The following is a 20232-nucleotide window of genomic DNA, read 5'->3' as shown; positions in this document are numbered from 1 at the left end:
GCATGGTGGTGGGAGTGTCATGGTCTGGGGCTGCACGAGTGCTGCTGACACTGGGGAGCTACAGTTTATTGAGGGAACCATGAATGCCAACATGTACTGTGACATATTGAAGCAGAGCATGATCCCCTCCCTTTGGAGACTGAGCCGCAGGGCAGTATTCCAACATTATAACGACCCCAAACACACCTCCAAGACGACCACTGCCTTGCTAAAGAAGCTGAGGGTATAGGTGTTGGACTGGCCAAGCATGTCTCCACCACACCTAAACCCTCTTGAGCATCTGTGGGGCATCCTCAAACGGAAGGTGAAAGAGCACAAGATCTCCAACATCCACCAGCTCCATGATGTCGTCATGGAGGAGTGGAAGAGGACTCCAGTGGCAACCTTTGGGCCCAATTTGGACATTTTCACTTAGGGGTGTACTCACTTTTGTTGCCAGCGGTTTAGACGTTAACCTCCTTGGCGGTATTCCCGAGTGTAGCTCGGGGTTACTTCTCCATACCCTGAGCTACACTCGGGAATATCCCATAGTATTTACTTACCTTGTCCCTCGAGCCGTGCGGTGTCCTCTGGCCGGCGCCGGCATCTGTCTTCCGGGTTCCATCCCTTGCAAGCGTACGTGTCGCATGGGGGCGGAACCGGCGGGAAATTCGAAAAAACCAGGAAAAAATTAAAAAATAAAATAACGAAAAAAATCCCCAAAAAAATTGCGCCGAAAAAATAACGAAAATCAATGAATCATACCGCCAGGGAGGTTAATGGCTGTGTGTTGAGTTATTTTGACAGCAAATGTACACTGATATACAGGTGAAACTCGAATAATTAGAATATCGTGCAAAGTTCATTTATTTCACTAATGCAACTTAAAAGGTGAAACTAATATATGAGATAGACTCATTACATGCAAAGCAAGATAATTCAAGCCGTGATTTGTCATAATTGTGATGATTATGGCTTACAGCTCATGAAAACCACAAGAACCCCAAATCCACAACCTCAAAAAAGTAGATTATTACATGCAATCAATAAAACAAGGATTGTAGATAGAACAATATCGGACCTCTGAAAAGTACAAGCATGCATATGTACTCAGTACTTGGTTTGGGCCCCTTTTGCAGCACTTACTGCAATTACTTTTGCACAATATTCTAATTATTAGAGTTTCACCTGTACAAGCTGTACACTCACTACTCTAAATTGTAGCAAAGTGTCATTTCTTCAGTGTCGTCACATGAAATTATATAAGAAAATATTTACAAAAATGTGAGGGATGTACTTACTTCTGTGAGATACCGTATGCATATATTGACTGCATCGTAAATGTATCTACTTTTTACTTCAAAAAATCAATTTATGGACAGCACATAGGGACTCTGTGTGGTTGATTTACTAAAGGCAAACAGGCTGTTCACTTTGCAAGGGAATTTTCACTTTGCAGGGGAAGTTTCCCTTAACTTAGTGAATGTGGTGAAACTTCACTTTGTACAGAATACCCAATCATGTGCAAGGAAAATAAAAAACAGCATTTTTCTTGAACATGATTGGCCGATGGAGGTCAGCAGAGCTTCTCCTCATTCACTAAACTTCCCCATAAGTGCAAATTCCCTTGCAAAGATAAAAGCCTAGTTGACTTTAGTAAATCAACCCCTATGTGTGTACAAATTATGGAATCAGTGTACTATCTATTATTAATAACAAATAAAGCTATAATGTGTTATAATGGTTAATAATTACCTAGAGAATGATTATGTCTGTTATTCTTCCTTGTAAATCATGTGCTAAATAAGAGTTTGGTCTTGAGGTGAACAAGCAAAGTACAGGGGGAGGTTTGTCTGTCTACAATGGTAGTGTCTTTACAGTGTAAAGCCCGTGACATACTGCATGTGAAGCCGTGCAGAGTGAAGCAAAGCTGTCAGGCATGGAGCTTCACATGCAGTGTGCGGAGCGGAGTGCAGCCAGATGATTGACTGCATCTTCAGCCAATCGGTTCGCGAGTAACAACCTGATGGAGCAAAACAAATGGCAAATGTACTCATCAGCTCATAACCAGCTTTAAAGCGAGGTGCACATAGAAGGGCTCTATACAGTACAACAGCAAAAAGTTTCCCAGCACATTCACCAGCCAGCATGCAAAAAAACCTGTCTAACCGCTAAGGTTAAAAACAAAGGTTTAGATAACGTCTTCTGCAGAATATGTGAAAGCCGCACCGCCTCGTCAAGGCACCTCTATATAGTGCGGTCCTAACTCTAATCTATGAGAGTCTCCATCTTGGAGCACATGCAGCAAAAGATAGAATTGGGTGCAGGTTTGTCAGGAGGCAGCCCAACCCCCTGAAAAGTTACAGGGACACACAAGGGACCCCGCACATCACAATGGCAGCTGAGACCCCCAATGTGTCACTGCACCAAATCAGTCAAGCAAAACAAATGGCAAATGCACTCATCAACTTATAACCAGCTTTAAAGCAACAACATTGCACTAGGGAAGATGTGTGAATGAGCCCTTTAAGTGTTACATATGCTGTTTTATATGGTAAAAATCTCAAATAAATACATTTTCATGCAAGGTTACACCACTGTAAAATAAGATAAGAAATCCATAGAGATGAATACTTATGCCTATCACTATAGATGATTCACATAGTTTAACCCAAAAAATTAAAATTTTGCAGCTTGCCAGTCTTTGGATGTGGTGGCTGCATTAGTTTTCGTTTCTAGCTTTGTCTCTTCTTTATTTTTCACCTGGTGATTCTGGCAGTAACACCAAAAAGTTGTTTGTTCTGTCTACTGGACTATGAGGGCAATGGTATGAAGGATCTGTGACAGCAATTAATAGGGGATTCTAATGGCAGCCCTTATTAGACTATCTGGATTGATTTTGTTACTCTGTTGATACAATTTCATTGTAATATTACTGCAGATTGTAAATGAAGTGTGATGCAATGAGGTATGATCTGAATGTAGATGAAGCTAATGAGATGCGACTAGACAGATACTATTCCATATCAGAAGGCTTAAACTTTGACTTGTCCTTTTTCAGGCATCAAGTTTTAAGCATTGTCCCAGAGACACCAAGCCATGCTGACTACATAAAAAATGTCTTCAATGAATTACAAGTGAGTTACAATAACATACATTCTGAGCTCTGCTGTACAGGTGCTGCAATAGGCTGATACCAGGTCAAATTTAAGCACTTACATTACAAAAGATCTATTAATGAATATAGAGTTGCTTTAATTTGTGTATTTTATATCTGCCTGGGGTTTAGCTTTAGCTAAGATATCTTACTTCATCCCAAAGATCAAAAGAATTTGCAATTTTCGCTAGCCAGCTTAAAACTCCAGTTGTAGAGACATTTTATTTACAATGAGCAGACGTTTGTATACCCATGTATGTTGGAAGGACTGAAACTACGCTGCATATTTTTGCAGGGGTACCCCAATTGTGATATCCTCTATTATTTTTATACTTACCATAAATCCATATTTGGCAATCTCCAACTGTTTGGAATTATTGCTATCCTTACCAGATGGAGAATACTTAAAAAAATTGTGTTTTCAGGAAACCTATTGGATATGTATGTTAAATATTTTATGCCCCAGTGGGCTTAATGAACTAAATTAACTAAATGAACTAAAATGTATTCCTTAATTTCATATACTTCCTACTTTTTTGTACTACATGAGTTGTTTTAATATAGATACAATCTGTGGTATTATATATTTACTATATTTGTTTTTTTGGTTTAGGGACATTATCACTTTGTAATTGTATGGTATATTTAACCTTGGCCGTATTCCTGAGTGTGGCTCGGGGTTAGTTTTCAGTACCAATACCGGTAACCCCGAGCCACACCCGGGATTGCACAAAAGTGTCACTTATCTTGTCCCTACGAGCCCGCGGTGTCCTCTGCTGTGTGCGCCCGGCCGATCCTGGCATCCAACTTTTAGTTTTGTTTTCGGCATCACAGCGGGGGCGGAGCCGGCGGGAAATTAAAAAGTGAAAACATGCAATTTATGTTGGGAAATTCGTCATCAGACACTGAAAGTGACGATAGCGACGATTTTGCGACCGAGCTCAGTGATGTGCTAACTTGGTACTCTATTGATTTTACTAAGAATTACAGGCATATAAGAATACTAAGAATTACAGGCTTACAATATAAAACAACAGGTGAGTTATTCCTAAGATTTACCAAGAATTACAGGCCTACAATATAAAACAACAAACAACAAATGACCATGAAAAACAATATACCGCTTTGGCATGCAAAAATACTGCATAATCAGACCGCCGGGGAGGTTAATACCAGTCTATTGGTCTTTTTACATTATTACTAGTTTTATTTTTTTATAGGATTGATGATGTTATATGATATTTTATATATATTATATGTTATGTAATTGATGTATTTGTATATGAATTTTATGTATATTATGTTATTTACATATAAACAGTCTCGAAAATTGAGTTGAAAAGCTGATTTGTCAGTCTTTGTCATTGCTTTTCATACACTGCTACTAATTATTTGTCAGTTCCTCACAATTCTACATACAAACATGTCATCATCCAAAATGTGAACAGCTTTAAGTAGAAGTCTTCTTCAAACTCAAGAACATAAATTATTTGATTAGACTCATGGACTTTTATCAGGAATAATGCATGACTTTTGGTGTCACCAAAAGATGCAGTACATCAAAATTAAATATACTTGTTTCAAAAATAAGAATATGGTTTTGCTTACACTGTATGTGTGTGCATATATTCCTGATTTTATCAAAGTAATACTTTCAATTAAACTACTGCTACTTTCTGCTAATAAACATACAGGTGGCATGCCTACAGCAACAGGATGCTTTGTCTACTATTCTTTTTTTATGATTGATTGATTGATTGATTGTTATTGATTAGTTGCACAACAAATCTTAATCACTGAAATTACAATGTAACCATGATTTCTATAGCAATCATTCAATAAATCAAGACACTTTGGAATTGCTGGATAACCAGGGCTTGCTTTGGCAATTAAGCAATCTCTGCTTGGAGAGGCTATGGTTTATTAGCAAGGTTCTCAACTGAAGAAATGATGTAAGGGTAATAAAATGATTCCATATCACATATGCATACAATTTCCAAGAGCCTGGAGCTATTGGATGATGAAGCTTTCCCTTGTTCCCTTTTTGCTCATGTGCCACTTTTGTTCATCTATTAATCCACAAAACCCATATCACATTTACTGGTTAAAAGACTGGCAGATATCCCAATATCCACAGCCCTAGAGTAGACATCTTCCTATCTGTGACTTTCCTTACACTTAAATATTTCATGAAATTGCACTAAATTAAATAGTTGAATTTGTGAACTCATACGGTGAAGCAATTCATTCTATAAACATAATATTCTTTATTAGAAATGGAAGCATGAACTTATATTAGTAGTTTTAATTAACTGTTATTTTTCATTTCAGCTGGACCTTTGGAAACCAAACCTAATAGAGGAAATCTCTCCTGGACGGGAAGTGCATGTACGGGTGCCACCTTCCCTTTTGGACCAAATAAAAGGAAGCTTGCTTCAAAGAGATATTGCATTTACGTATGTATTTGATTTTTTTTATTTTCCATATGTATATAGCACCAATATATTACACTGCTTTTAGAGAACATAGAACCATTCATCTCAGTCTTGCTTAAAAGGAGTTTACAGTTTAGTTTCCCTAGAACACTGAGCAGAGAATAAAAACACACACTTAGGACAATTTAGACAATAGCCAATTACCTTGCCAGCATGTTCTGGTTGTAAAGGGAAACCAAAACAGCCAGAGCTTGAACAATAAGGTTAACATTAGAGCTAGAGTCACCAAGGCCAAAGTTGTTGGAGACACAAAGAGGTGATGAAACACAATATGGCTTTAAGCACAAACAAAAGACTGCTGCAAACCCAAGTCTAGTCGTTTCTCTGGTATGGAACAGAAATGTTTTCCCTCACAGTGTCTCTAAAGAAATGACCAAAAATTTTCAACTGTGGTGCTGTGGGGCGCTCTTACAAAACTATAGGGGTCTACTCACGAAGCTGCCGATCTGGCAGTAGCTTCGGCCGATCCTTCGGCTAGCTTCGGCCCCAGGACCCCTTCGGTTCAGTAGAACTGAAGGGGTGCTGTACGGGCTATTCACAATAGCCCGTACAGCTCCAGATCATGGCCGAGCGGCTCAGCCGAGCCGAACGCATATGCATCCGCTCGGCTGAGCCGTGCTGAAAGCTTCTACGGCTGAAATCAGCCGTACCAGCCTGAAGTGAATAGCCAAACAGTGTTCAGCTCACTTCACTTCAGATCGGTCATTCACTCAGCTGCCGATGTCCGTTGGGATGGATAATGAAGAGAAAATGTCAGTTTTTGTGGCTATATTGCAAGAAACCTGGAGAGCAGCTATGCAAGATCTTGGAAGATAGCAGGACAAAAAAAGGAAATGGGAGAAGAAGAACATGGTGAATGACTGACACCCAGCAAGTGGCAGGCAGCCATGATGTAAAGCAGAACATTAACCTGGCAAAAGACAAGGTCAAATGGAAAGCAATGGTGGAAGCAACATTCCAGGTTTGAAGCTCCCCAAAGACCACAAACAGTCATCGTAAGAATAACTACCATGATAATGGTAACCTCCCAGAGACGTGATCAAATTAGGAAAACCATGCACATTTCATGTTGAAAGAGAGCTAGAATACTTAATGCTTTACCACTTAATGTTGTTTAGAAAAGATAACCAATTTAAATGAGAAGTGTTTAGTGCAATAGTTTGTTTTTAGAGTTTTCAGATAATTTTCAATAGTGGCTGATAATGCCACAACAGTTACTTGGTTTTCCAGGGTATGATAAAATAAAATGTAATTTTATGAGAGATTCCATCCATGATGCTTCAAAAATCTAACATTATCAAATCTAACTTTTGACAATGTAACTAAGCAAAGTTGCTATATTATTTGTCAGCATTAATAGCATAATGAATGGTTAAAATGCCTGAAATAAGTACTGAGCAATTGTATGTGTAATAGCAGGATAAATAATGTTAAGTTGGCTAATAATTCATAAATTAACAAAGGTTTGAATTTGATTAAAAAACACAAAGTTTGCAACATACCTTGAAGTTTACAACAAACAAGGGATAATTACATTGCTAATCAAGAATAATGAAACAGTAGAAAATCAATACAAGCTCTGATAAGCTCTAGACAATATAGATTACCTGCTTTGCTAAGGGAGCAAGAGAAAGTTAAAAATGTTTATGAATGGTTGTGTAGCCGGAGCTGTGGTCAGTAATGTAAGTAAAGAGGACTAGTTTATGTCAATTTGAGTAAGTTGGGAAATATATGAAATAACCGCTAAAAGTAAGAACCCCGTCAAGATATGCTGCTCAAAGACTTTACCAATTGGTTGTCTGGTTTGGACCGCCAAAGGTGTATGTATGCGGTTTATATTAGCGGAGCTCCTCATTCTGTCCAGTCAGGTCAGTAGCTCATATATGATAATATACACAATATACTGTATATGTGTAAGGATAAATTGGCCTTAAAAAACACAACTTTTGAAGAACTGCAATAAAGTTGACTCAATGTATGTAAGGGTTGTTGATGCAAAATGCATGTGTGGCTTTTCTATTTGAAATCACAAACTTTTAGTTCTTCAGAAAACATGTGATCATTTATCCAGTTTGGGTGTTGAAAATAAAGGTCACAGTAACCTTTGGGTGTTCTTGGCTTGCCCTGTATACATAAAGCAGGCTTAACTATAATCCTGCTTGGTGAATGATATACTAACCTGATGTATCATAACTGTGTCAATTATAGGTTGATATACGGAGATTAAGAGGAATTTACACAGACGTCTCTTAGTCCCACTCTTCTCTCAGAGCTTACAGTGCAGACCTTGTAATTTAGGGTGATAAACCTCCATACCTCCCCACCCTTATGTGACCCATCTGTGTAGCACAGACAGACAAGACATTTTTTCTCTGGAGGGTTCTGCATGTGGACAGCTTCTAGATTGGCAATACTTTTTTAAAACTGTTAATTTAGATTATAGAGAGGTTGACTCACAAGAGAGGTTGCACAAAATGTGATAATATACTAATTTTGTATATATAATATACAAAACTTTTTAGAGAGTTTTTTTTATTAAACATGCTTTTTTCACATCCGATTATCTTGTCTCTCCTTTCTTCTTTCATAGTGTCATGATCAGTGATGTACAAGCACTCATAGCTAAAAGCAATGTAAATGAACACAGAGTGCAGACATTGCTGTCTTCATTTGATTACACTAAGTACCATCCAATGAATGAGGTAAGAATATACCATTAACATTGCTTGGTTGTAATATTTATAGATATACTGTACCACCTTAAGCACCCCTTCCCGTACTCATCATAGATGTGATTATTGGAAGCCAAGACTTGCAGGAGTGATATTACAAATAGGGAGCATAAACTGGACAGGACGCTTCATCTGGGACAGACAGACAGTGAGAGACTGACACATGTAGACTGGTGAGAAAAAGCTGGGCCAGGAAAAATAGTCAAGCTAGATACAAATACTACAGCGTGCATTAATATTGTACCGTGTATAATATTTATCCCACAGAAAAGTTAATTTTCTGCACATCATCACGAGCACATCATCTCAGGGGGAAAAATTGTCTTTCCAACAACAGCTCACAAGATTTTGCAGTTTACAGATGAGATTTCCCAGATGGCACTGGTGATGTAGCCTTCCCAGGATGCATATGTGAGGCAAGGGCTACTTCACCAGTGCCTTAATCAACCAGAAAGTGGAAAAACAGTAATTGTATATAAAAGAAAACAATGTTTGTTTAACTAATGATTGTAAGGCGATTTTATATCAGCATGCCTAATGTGTTTTTTAGTAAAATGGGATAAAGGTCCTTTTTCTGTGCAGCTGACAATGGTTTCACCAGACAATAGGTGTGGGAAAATCCACAACAGTGACACAGACAGAAATAAAAAGCTCTTAATGATATGACAGAGCAATAACTGAAGGTTACAAATGTAAATATCAAATATTAATATGCAGTATTTCATAATTACCTGACAAAAATGAAAACATGTTTGAAAACAAATTACTTATTTAGTCCTGAATACATTATGGAGGAAATGCAAAGACATGTGGGTAGGTTAGTTGGCTCCTCTCTAAGTTGGCATGTGAGATAGGGACCTTAGATTGTAAGCTCCTTGAGGGTAGGGACTGATGTGAATGTGCAACTATGAAAAGTGCTGCGAATATAGGGGAGGAGGGGGAAGCAAATCTACACTCCCAAATAGAAATAGCTGGGAGGGAGGGCAATGTAGTCGTGATGGGCGACTTTGGTGTGTAAAATGAGATGTGCAAAGTAATTTCCAGTCCGGCTATACAATAAAGCTGTCAATGAAGCACATGAAATTATACTTTGCCCAATATATGTAGTGTATTAGTCCTGTTGCTGTCCACAGCCTCATTTTGTCTGAAATTGACCCTGATGCCTAAGGACCCAAATTTACCCCTTTCAATATGAAATCTATATGCAGCACCATTAGTTTACTTTTGTAAGTCTTGATAAATTAAAGTAAGTATTCTCATACAATTCATAAATACTGGAGCCCTACAGATAAGTTTAAAAAGTGTGTCCCAGTAAGAACACCCAGTTGAGCTATCATAATTTTGCTCTACAAATACGGTATCCATCAGTTAAACGTTAAAAAAAATGTATTTGTCTTTCACAGATTTACAAGTGGATTGACCAAATCAAGGAAGCACATCCAGATCTTGTTACATTAAATTATTTGGGATCAACCTATGAGATTAGGCCTATTTACTACTTTAAAGTAAGTTGTATTGATCAATATTGATAAGGCCAACTGGAATGTGTCACAACCAAGGCTTCTTTGTAGCCCTGGGGGCTGCAATTGTCTGACGCCCTCATACAGTCCAAGTTCCAGTACAGTAATGTGCATTTCACCTGCCCTGGAACCAGCACTAGCCCCAATAGTCTCCTTTGGCACTAAATGGAAGCCTCAGCTTTAACATTCCTGACAGGTTTGCTATAAGTTGCTACATTATTTTCACTGTTTTATTTTTTAAATATTTAATCTTTATTTTATAATTTAGTTAGACACTGGTCGATTGATAAATCTCCCAAATTATACGAGGTTCTACAAGACTCTGGCCAGATGGATACACTGCAACAAATACAAAAGAAGTACGGGACTAGGCCTTGGGACAATTGGCGATATCAACAGTTACATCACTTTGTTGCCTCTCTCCCTAAACCACTCAGATCAGTGAAAAATTTACACCCACTGGAGACTTTATTGTCACAAATAGACCCCCCATCACATGGTCTCTCGCGAATGTATAAAATACTTCTATCCTCACAGACATCCCAAGATCCGTCATACATCTCACAGTGGGAGGCAGATTTAGGTAATACACTGACAAGCATTCAGAAAAAGAGGCTCCTCAGCCTCAATTCTGCTTCCTTGATTAGCACCCACGTGGTTGAGGCCTCATTTAAATTATTAGCAAGGTGGTATTACACCCCGGACAGACTCCATGCAATACACCCATCTCGTTCTTCTGAATGCTGGAGGGGATGTGGACTAGTGGGCACCCACGGGCACATATGGTGGTTTTGCCCCAAGATTAAACCCTATTGGAAACAAATTATTCAACTTATTACTACTATAACGGGGCAAGCAACCCCTAATGACCTGTGGGTTTGCCTACTACACCTCTCAGACATACCCCATGTCAGATATCGGAAAACGCTATTACCACATCTATTGAACGATGCAAAATTTCTCATTCCCAAATATTGGAATACTGCTACAATATCCTCAGTTACAGAATGGACAACTAAAGTAGATTATCTATGTCTGTTGGAAAAACTCACTATGGCAAGACAAGAACGGACACATCTGTTCGAAGCTATATGGGCCCCATGGAGCGCCTTCAGAGCCACTATCCCCTTTAGCAATTGATCAGCAAAATATGTCAGATGTGAATCTCTGCATCCCCTTCCCTTCCTACCCCCCTTTCCCTTCCCCCCTTCTACTTTCCCCCATGTTTTTGTATAGGTTTATTGTTGAGGTTGTCATGCTGTTTGCTTCGGTGGCTCCAGGTCCATAGCAAATATGGGCTCTTAAATTAGTGAACAAATCGTGGAGACACGAAAGAGAAATTACTACCGGCAGTAGAGCCATAGAGGCATATACATGGTATATATACAGTGTATATATATGATTTTTTCGTGAAGTATAATGGATGTCTCAACAACAGTTGTATGTTTACTAAATTTTCACTGTTTTATGATTGCTAGGAAACTATAGTGTCATTTTAGCAAGCAATGTGATTCTGCATGTTCAATTTTGATTCTTTTTAGTGGCTGTGTATCAGAAAGTGCTATGATCTGTGATTAATGACAGAATAAGACACATGGAGTATATTGTTTTCATTTCAGTTTAAACTGACCTTTAGACTTGCCCTACACCACTGTGTTGCAGTACACACATTGATGTGTTGTTGTGCACTGCAACACATAGTAACAAATTACCATGCAATGGGGTGTGCTGCTTTGAAAAGAAGGGTGCAGATACATTTTTTTGTCTTTTCTGGTGCATTGGTAGCTCATTCAACCGAATAGTCTGCTTAATACAATGCACATTAACATATGGCATAATGCACCAGAGTGGATAGATGTGAAGGGACACTTAGGGGCTCATTTCAGTGGTTCAGAACAGGTAAGGGTGTTTGGAAGCTCACATTGCTTTGTTATGGAAGAATCTGCATGCATGTTTGTGAAATGCCACCTATATGCATGTCAGGGAGAATAGGTGATGAAAGTCAAAATGATGTGGCTTGTGGGTCGCATTTCGTTATCCAATTGGTTTACAGTTTCTTTCTAAGCATATGTATCTATGCAAAGTGACAAAACACATTCTTCTGGGGAGTAAGAAAAATTCAACCAGTGTTTTTTAATTATTGTAATTGTCAGTGACGTCACAAGGGGGTGCAGCCCGCACCCGGGTGACACCAAAATAACTGTCATTTTGGTGTCACCTCCTCTAAAAAGTCGGGCACTCGGTTATGGACTGAGAGCCCGACAGTTTCAGGAGAGAGGAGGACCCAGTGAGACCCTGAAACATTGTATAGAGTGTTGTACTTGCAACTAGTACGTTAATAAACATGTACTGAACTTGCTTTGGAGCGCTGGTGTCCATCCTTTACTTATATTTTGTCGGAAGCCATCCGCTCTGAGTGCGATGGGTACACAGACTGTAAGGAGAGAGGAGGGGACCCGGCGCCATACCTCATCCTGCCGTGAGAACGTCCCCTCCTCTCTCTGCCGGCGTCCATCACCAAGATGGCCGCCGCCAGGTGTCAATGAGATGACCGCACGTGCGCGAAGATGTCCTCGCGCACGCACGTGGTGATGTCACGCGCATGTGTGATGATGTCACGGCGGTGTGTCACAGGGTCTCTGCTCCAGGTGACACCTGGCCTCGGGACGCCCCTGGTAATTGTATATCATTTTTAACATTGCTGAATGGTTTGTCTATGTATATTATCATGCTTCATAGTTTGACAAACAATACATGCAGATTTGATTTTTAATCACATATTTGTAGGGGACTAATTTTTATTTAGCTTTTAACATATTTATATAGCAGACTAATTTCTAAAACAAATTCTCCATTGTTTTTGAACTGGAACTATGCCCCTTAGTGATGTGTAGGCAGTGAACATAAAAATGCTCACAGCATGTTATTAATCCATCATTATGGGGATGTCAGCAAACGGTGATGACAAAATGACATTGTTTTACAAACAGTGAAATGTATGTAAGGTTTTTTGTTTCATTGTAGAAAGGCTGCACAATTAATACTAGACTTATACATCTGGATATAATATATCACATTGGCTGAAGTCATAAATTATTTGATGTCCAACTGTAAATTGGAAGAAATATGGTTTTCTCTAAAACTAGGTTCTTCACCTCATGACATTACTCCCTAATCATTCATAATATAACCACATTACTATTTGCTCTGAATGTATTTCTCAGATTACATTAATTTAATAATTTTGCAGATAGGATTGCCAGCTGATAAGAAAAAGAAAGTTATTTGGATGGACTGTGGAATACATGCCCGGGAATGGATCTCAGTAGCATTTTGTCAATGGTTTATTAGAGAAGTAAGTAACTTTTTTTTGTACTACGCAAAGATAAATGTACCTGACAGAAAAACCTCTGCAGCAACATAATGTGCAATTTAATGAATAACCCACACAAGTTTATGTAGTAAAGCTGTGATAAAAACAAGGATGAGGTACAAAGTATAGCAGTCCATAGAACTTAGACCTTTGTTCTTCGAAATCAGATCAGCAATGGGTGACTTGTGATTATCTACCTTGGATTGCTGCACTTTATACTCTCTTCTTCATCCTACTGAATAAGCATATTATGATTACAAAAAAACTGTATTGTGAGGTTAAAGCCCACCCCCAACCTAGTTAGATTCACATCGCATCCCCACTATGTGTAGCTCCCTGTAAATGCCCCGTGCTTTTGGTATGGGAGAGCATGTGACCTCCTCCCATAATGCAGTGCTCAGGCTTAGTGGCTGGTTGCTAAGCCTGATCACTGTCACATGACAGAGGGGATGACATCATCACTTCCTGCAAGCTCTGACATCAGAGTATAACTGGGTTGGGGGGAGAGAGGAGTAAAGAGCCCTGTCACATTGCCCTGTTAACAAATGGTACTGATACAAAAATTGGGCAAAAGACAATAATAAACTAAAAGTCCACAAAACTAATAGAAGAAATTGTCCCTAGTAAAACCTCATGGCACATATGTTAAAGACATAATTGCTTCAGCTTCCATCTTGCAGTTTAAAACATGGAAAGAGGGGAGCGCCCATCATCTAAAGGAAGATAGGGAGAAAAGAGCACACAAAAAAAGGTAAAAAAAGGTACGTAGTACACATACAATTAAAGATCTTGTCCTGGACACATAGAGAAGATACTGTGCAGGCTGAGTCTCAATAGAGCTTCCAGGGGTGTAAATGAAGCCAGTGAAGGAACTGTGGAAGGAAATGGCAGCTGGAATATAGAACTCTTGTGATCAAAGCACTATCTTCTCTGCTATGTGTCTGACGCAAGATTTTTAATTGCGAGTGCATTACATACATTGTATTTACCATAAACAAGGTCCACAGTATCATGTCAGTGTGCTCTCTTTTGCCTATCCTCCTGTCACATTGCACTGAATGGGAAAAGTGACTGGATTTCTTTAAGAAAGAACTGTATATACTATGTATACTTTTTATGATGTTGTGCAATTTTCACAGACAGAAATACTATATGCTTTGACAGTAAAGTTTAGTCTAGCCATGGAATACTGGGTATGTATAATCCCATTTTCTTCCATATATATCAACACCCACAATCACACATGTGCCTATAACACCTACAAATAGAGGCAGATTTAATATTTTACCTCAGAGTCTTTAGTATTCTAAGTGTATAACAAATGTACATATATATTAATTGTATATGCATTTATTGTTATTCAAAGAGACTGTAATGATATAAAAAATATATTTTTTTACATTTTGTTATACTTTTTCAGCTACTTGAACATTATAACAGCAATGAAGTCATAAATAAAGCCCTCAAAAATATAGACTTTTATATTGTTCCTGTTCTCAATATTGATGGATTTGTGTACTCCTGGAATACGGTAAGGAAATATAATATTGTATACTTCCATACAGTGTAAAAGTGTTAGTACCCTATGTAATCCTTACTTTTAAAGGTTTTATGCTCATTACCTTTTTTATCCTGCTTTTAACTGATAGGATCGTCTCTGGAGAAAATCACGCTCACCCCATAACAATAGTACTTGCTTTGGAGTAGACCTCAATCGAAACTTTGATTCAAACTGGTGCAGTAAGTTATTCTGTGCATACACTTTACTTTGTCTGACCCTTGCCTTACCTCCCAAATAATTGGTATGTTGTTTAAAAAAATTAAAAGCAATCCAAAATCCACTTACCTAAATAAGTGTCAATGTAATGTGCTGGGTCACAAGTTGTATATATTGTTCACTGCAGAGGAGGAGGGTCTTTCTCTGGGTGTTCACATCAATGCCTAAGTGATGTGGACATTACCTTTTAGCTGTCCAGCAGTGGGGTCCCCTCAAGATGCAAAAGATTGTAGCATGACAAAGAGACAATTGGTCGGCACAAGAACAGAATACAGTGCTGGATCATTGCTTATGACTCCTGGAAGTGGTGCCAGAGAAGGACATGGACAGTGGATTTAGGTGAGTAAAAATTCTATCATAGTTTTTTTTTAATAACTGGTTGATGGGACAGAATGAGGTGGGAGGTAGGTATGGGTTGGGGGGAAGCTTTGTTTAGGGATGAGCTTTAATAAGTTCTTAAGTCAGAGGGAGCATACATGTTACAAAATGATTGTACAATATATGTACAATCTTTTGTAGATTAATTGCACTTATGTAATGTAAGGGTCTACCTAAAAATCCACTCAATTTGTATCCAATCTGACGGGCCCTTATACTACATAGCTGTTGGTAGAGCTAAATGAGATTGTTCTTGTTAGCACTGACTGAGTGTAGAACTAAATGGAGGGTAAATGTCTCTGATCTTGATGGTGGTGGCCGGATGATTGGGATTATCCAATTTCCTATCTGGTGTTAGCCAGAGACCATCTTATACAATATAAGTTTCTCCAATGGAATTTATGTCCATAAAAAGAATTTAGGGTGAAACTGTACTTTGCCCATACTGGACAAATTATAGCGAACTTAACTTGACTTAAGAGTAGTTGTCTACTGGTTTATACTAAAATGATGATATAAGTAACATGAAGTGGTTGTTCTCACTGAGAAAGTCTAAACATGCACAGGGATATGCATGTCCCTCTCTATTTGACAGCACTGGGGTTTGGCAACTGGTTTCTAAGGCACCAAGTCCTACATTGTGAATAGGCTGGTAGACAGTGTCACATACCTTGAAGTTCCTTTCATTAAGTCCGCTATTAAGACTATATTACCTAGTGAAACATCAGTAAAAACACAAGTAATAAATCCAATGGGAATTGTTGCATCTAACATACTAAAAAATTATTGGAAACCAAAAATTATTGGAGAGAATTATTGCCAACTGCTTTAAAAAAATTAGGAGCGTGGGTTGAAAAGATCACCAGTGTTGAAGCACTTAAAGGAAAATTACCGTATATACTCGAGTATAAGCCGTCCCCAATATAAGCCGAGGTACCTAATTTTACCACAAAAAACTGGGATTTTGTGTCCTCCCGTTACCCTTAGGAGAACTATGGGGAAAAGCCCTAACCCCATAGTTCTCCTTTAACTTATCCCTTTAAGAGAACAGCACTTAAGTATTTTGTTCAGCATTGTTGAAAATATCCATGAAGATGTTACTCTTATTACACATACTGTATTTTGTATGTATGATGATGACACTATGAAGGCCCAGTGATTATACTGCTTGCTTGGGGGGTCATAGACCACCCAAGGTATACTGCAGAGAAAAAACAGTTTTGTGTTTTGGTATTCTTATATTCATCTGAAAATATCTGCAATGTCACAGTAAAAATTGCATAATTGTACATTGTATAATTGTCATGAACACTTGGATAGTCTTTCTTCATAGTAAGGTTGTCTTTGTCAAGAATCAGAGGCTTTCTGCACGCCTCAAATGCTGTCATCTTGCTACAACACAAAACAATGGGTTAGAGATAGAAACAATGACAGGCAGTTTATTTCTAAAAATAGAGTCCATGCTTAGTCAAGATTTTTATTTGATATGCTAAGTAAAGGTGTTTAACTGAGATGTTTTAACTGATTTATTATCATTTATATGATTGTTTTGTAGCAATTGGTGCATCTAGGAACTGTAGCACCCTTACTTTCTGTGGAACTGGCCCAGCCTCAGAACCAGAGGTCTATGCAGTGCAACAGCTGGTGAACAGCATAAAATCTGAGATCTTGTGTTTCCTGACAATGCATTCTTATGGACAACTCATTCTTCTGCCATATGGATATACCACAAATGAGTCTGCTAATCATAAAGAAATGGTATGATCTTAGATCCTTCTACTGTACAGTGCATAACCCTACATTTTTTCTGACTAGAAAAACATGAGTTCAATAGCATGTGAAACTCAGAATAGAATAAATCATTTCTAGAGATGTAATATCTTACAGTTGAATGTCTTTGGTATTACTATTGCAGTACAAAAGTAAATCAGTAGACTGAAGAATGATTTGCTTTAGTTGCATAGCAACATTGATCATAAAGGCTAAACCAGGGGTCAGCAACCTGCGGCTCCGGAGCCGCATGTGGCTTTTTCATCCCTCTGCTGCAGCTCTCTGTCCAGGGCAGATCAGCATTGCAAATCGTATGTGCAGGAGAACTGATCCGCCCTGGAACAGAGAGCTGCAGCAGAGGGATGAAAAAGCCACATGCGGCTCCGGAGCCGCATGTGGCTTTTTCATCCCTCTGCTGCAGCTCTCTGTCCAGGGCAGATCGGTTCTCCTGCACATAAGATTTGCTATGCTGATCTGCCCGGGAACAGCTGGGAAAGCGCTCGAATGCTTCACCTATTGGCGGTCACACATTCCACCGCCAAAAAACTGGGCGGGATTACATTGAAATGTGTGACCACGTCACCGGTCACACATTGTAACGTAGTCACAAACTTTGATAGAACACCGCCATCAGGGGGGACACGGCCAGTACCCATGTGAGGGGGGCCTCTTACATGAGTATCAGCTGTACCAGTGGCGGCATGGCAGAGGTGACAGGGGAGGGGGTGGAGGAGGCTGGGCACCAGCAGCAACAGGTAAGAGGCATTGGGAGGAGGTACAGGGAAAGAGACCCGGGCGACTAGCCCACCTGAAGCCCTGTGGAGCCCACCATAGAGAGTCTCGGATGGGCTGTGCAGGATCTATGGTGTGCTCTGCAGGGTCTCAGTTAAGCCCAGAGTCCAGTGCGTTACTAAGCCCACATATACCTATATACATACGATATAAAAACGATATATGATGTGTTATCTTCATTTTAGATGTAAAAAGGGTTTTGCATCTCTCAGTGTTTTCTTTTCTGTGGGAAACAGGTCCAAATGGCTCTTTGAGTGTTCAAGGTTGCCGACCCCTGGGCTATACCATCATCTGGAACTGTGTTCTCAATAGGCCCACCATCATTTCTTGACACTTCCCAAAAATATATACACAAGCAAGTTAGAGTACCTAAAGCAGAGGCTCATTTACATGAATACATGTAGTCAAAGGAACTAACAATTTAAAGGCTTCCAGTACCAATCTAGACTCAACCTTGACAGTAATCAATTGAGAAGAAAATCAAAATTGAAGAATCAAGATTACTCTTTTATTTTAGTTTACTGTAACTTTTTTCAGAGCCTCTATTTTGCTTATATAAGCACGAGATATTGTTATTCTCTTAAGGGAAAAGTGTCAAAACGGTCTTTTCCACCATTCCTGCATATTTGGCTTTTTGAAGAAGTACACGTGTCAAAATGTTTTTGTTTTTTTCCCCCATGTTTTGTAGCTATCCGTTGGGGAGAAGGCTGCTGCCAGACAGGCACAGATACATGGCACACAATACAGAGTTGGATCAGCATCTACTATATTATGTAAGCCTGATGTTATAAGTGCTGGCGTAACTACTTATTTGTGCTTGCTAACACTAACATATGAAGCATATAAATATGAATACAAAGTCAATTTAAGATCTGTAATATTGCATGATGTAATACAAATATGGTAAACAAGAAATCCTAAGGTAAGTTGCGAAATTTCTTCAACATTACAGATCAAGTCCAGTTGAATGTGACTGACTTCTACTACCTTTACCATGATCTGGATAAATGAGAGCCTTCACAAACATGGCAAACAACACAGATCGAACTGTAAGCCCACCCCACAAAATCCCTGTCCCTACAGTATGAATTCTTCTCTGTCACTTGTTCCAAGTCCACAGTTACAACCACCTGTAATTCATGCCAGTAAATAATATGTACAATCTATTATGTCTTGTAATCCTCAGTGTAAGAGCTTTTTATTAATTGAGAACAGTGTATTACTCAGTGGCTTTTGTTTGCCAATAATCAGGCTATTTTTTTCTTTTTGTTCATTTAACAGATAGCAACTCTGGTTCCTCAAGGGATTGGGCTACTGACCTTGGATTTCCTTTTGCATACACATTTGAGTTAAGAGATAATGGGACATATGGCTTTGTGCTTCCCGAAGACCAAATCAAACCAACCTGTGAAGAAACCACAGCCGCAATTTTATCCATTATTGAATATCTCAATGAAAAACACTTCAGCAGTGCATCAAGAATCTTCTCTGGCACTCTGTGGATAAATCTGAGTTTCTCCGTCTTAATTGGCACATATTATTCTTTGTTTTAATATCTGTAACAGTCATTATTTTTTGGATTTTACTGTTATGCATGCTTTCTTTCTGCAGGGGCTGAATAGGCAATAACAATATATAGTATTCTTTTCATTCATTGTGTGCTCTAAATCTGTGTGTGTGAACTTTTTACGGACCACAAGTCAAATGCGGAATTGTTTTGGTACTTTTAATCAACAGTGCTACTGGGATGCCAAAATAGAGTAAGGTCAAAACAATGTATTGCAATAAAACGTATTCCACGCCTATTTTTTGCTTAAAAATGAAACCCATTACTGATATGCTAATAAATAGCTCATTATATGAGTCAGTTTTTTTTTGGATGTATGGTTTGAATGAATGAAGTAAGCTCCACAAAGATTTGCACCACCAGCTGAAAATAAATCTGTTTTCAGATAGCAGCTAGATATAAAATACAGTTTGATTCAACAGCAGTTATTCCTACCATTCAAACAGAAATCATACACAACTGCAAGAAAGTTATCTGAACTCACTGGCATTTTGTTTAGAAGTTTACAGGTCCTTTCCTTGAATTCCGAGGTAATTTCTAGATTTATATTTGTGATTATCTAGCATTCATTGAATATTAGCTTGTTTCCTGAGCACTGTTCAGTTTATAACTTATGGCTGCAGTTTATAACTTATGACTTTATTATAGAGACACACGGTTAGATAAAGTCAAAGCTGAGTCACAAGAAATGA

At 38.7% G+C, this 20232-nt stretch overlaps 1 protein-coding gene across 1 annotated transcript; it reads left to right on the top strand.

Annotated features, from left to right (window-relative positions):
• The first annotated feature begins 5473 nt into the window (after positions 1–5473).
• Positions 5474–19526, top strand: LOC108790197 (carboxypeptidase O-like). Its single transcript, XM_018560408.1, has 9 exons — positions 5474–5592; positions 8222–8333; positions 9767–9868; positions 13134–13238; positions 14677–14787; positions 14906–14996; positions 16967–17169; positions 18662–18746; positions 19255–19526. Exons 2-9 carry the CDS (start codon positions 8226–8228, stop codon positions 19524–19526), a joined length of 1077 nt encoding a protein of 358 aa, XP_018415910.1. The 5' UTR covers positions 5474–5592; positions 8222–8225.
• Positions 19527–20232: the final 706 nt, after the last annotated feature.

The sequence above is a fragment of the Nanorana parkeri genome, unplaced genomic scaffold (assembly GCF_000935625.1).
Source record: "Nanorana parkeri isolate BGI_ZX_2015 unplaced genomic scaffold, ASM93562v1 scaffold453, whole genome shotgun sequence".
NCBI lineage: Eukaryota > Metazoa > Chordata > Amphibia > Anura > Dicroglossidae > Nanorana > Nanorana parkeri.
Note: the sequence above shows the minus strand (reverse complement) of the source record. Positions and strands in the feature narration are given on the sequence as shown.

Excerpts from the sequence above, each read along its gene's own strand:
- LOC108790197 (XM_018560408.1), top strand. The coding sequence starts at position 8,226 with ATGATCAGTGATGTACAAGCACTCATAGCTAAAAGCAATGTAAATGAA. Across the intron at positions 8,334-9,766 it reads AGTACCATCCAATGAATGAG|ATTTACAAGTGGATTGACCA; the intron begins GTAAGAATATAC and ends TGTCTTTCACAG. Across the intron at positions 14,997-16,966 it reads CTTTGATTCAAACTGGTGCA|CAATTGGTGCATCTAGGAAC; the intron begins GTAAGTTATTCT and ends ATTGTTTTGTAG.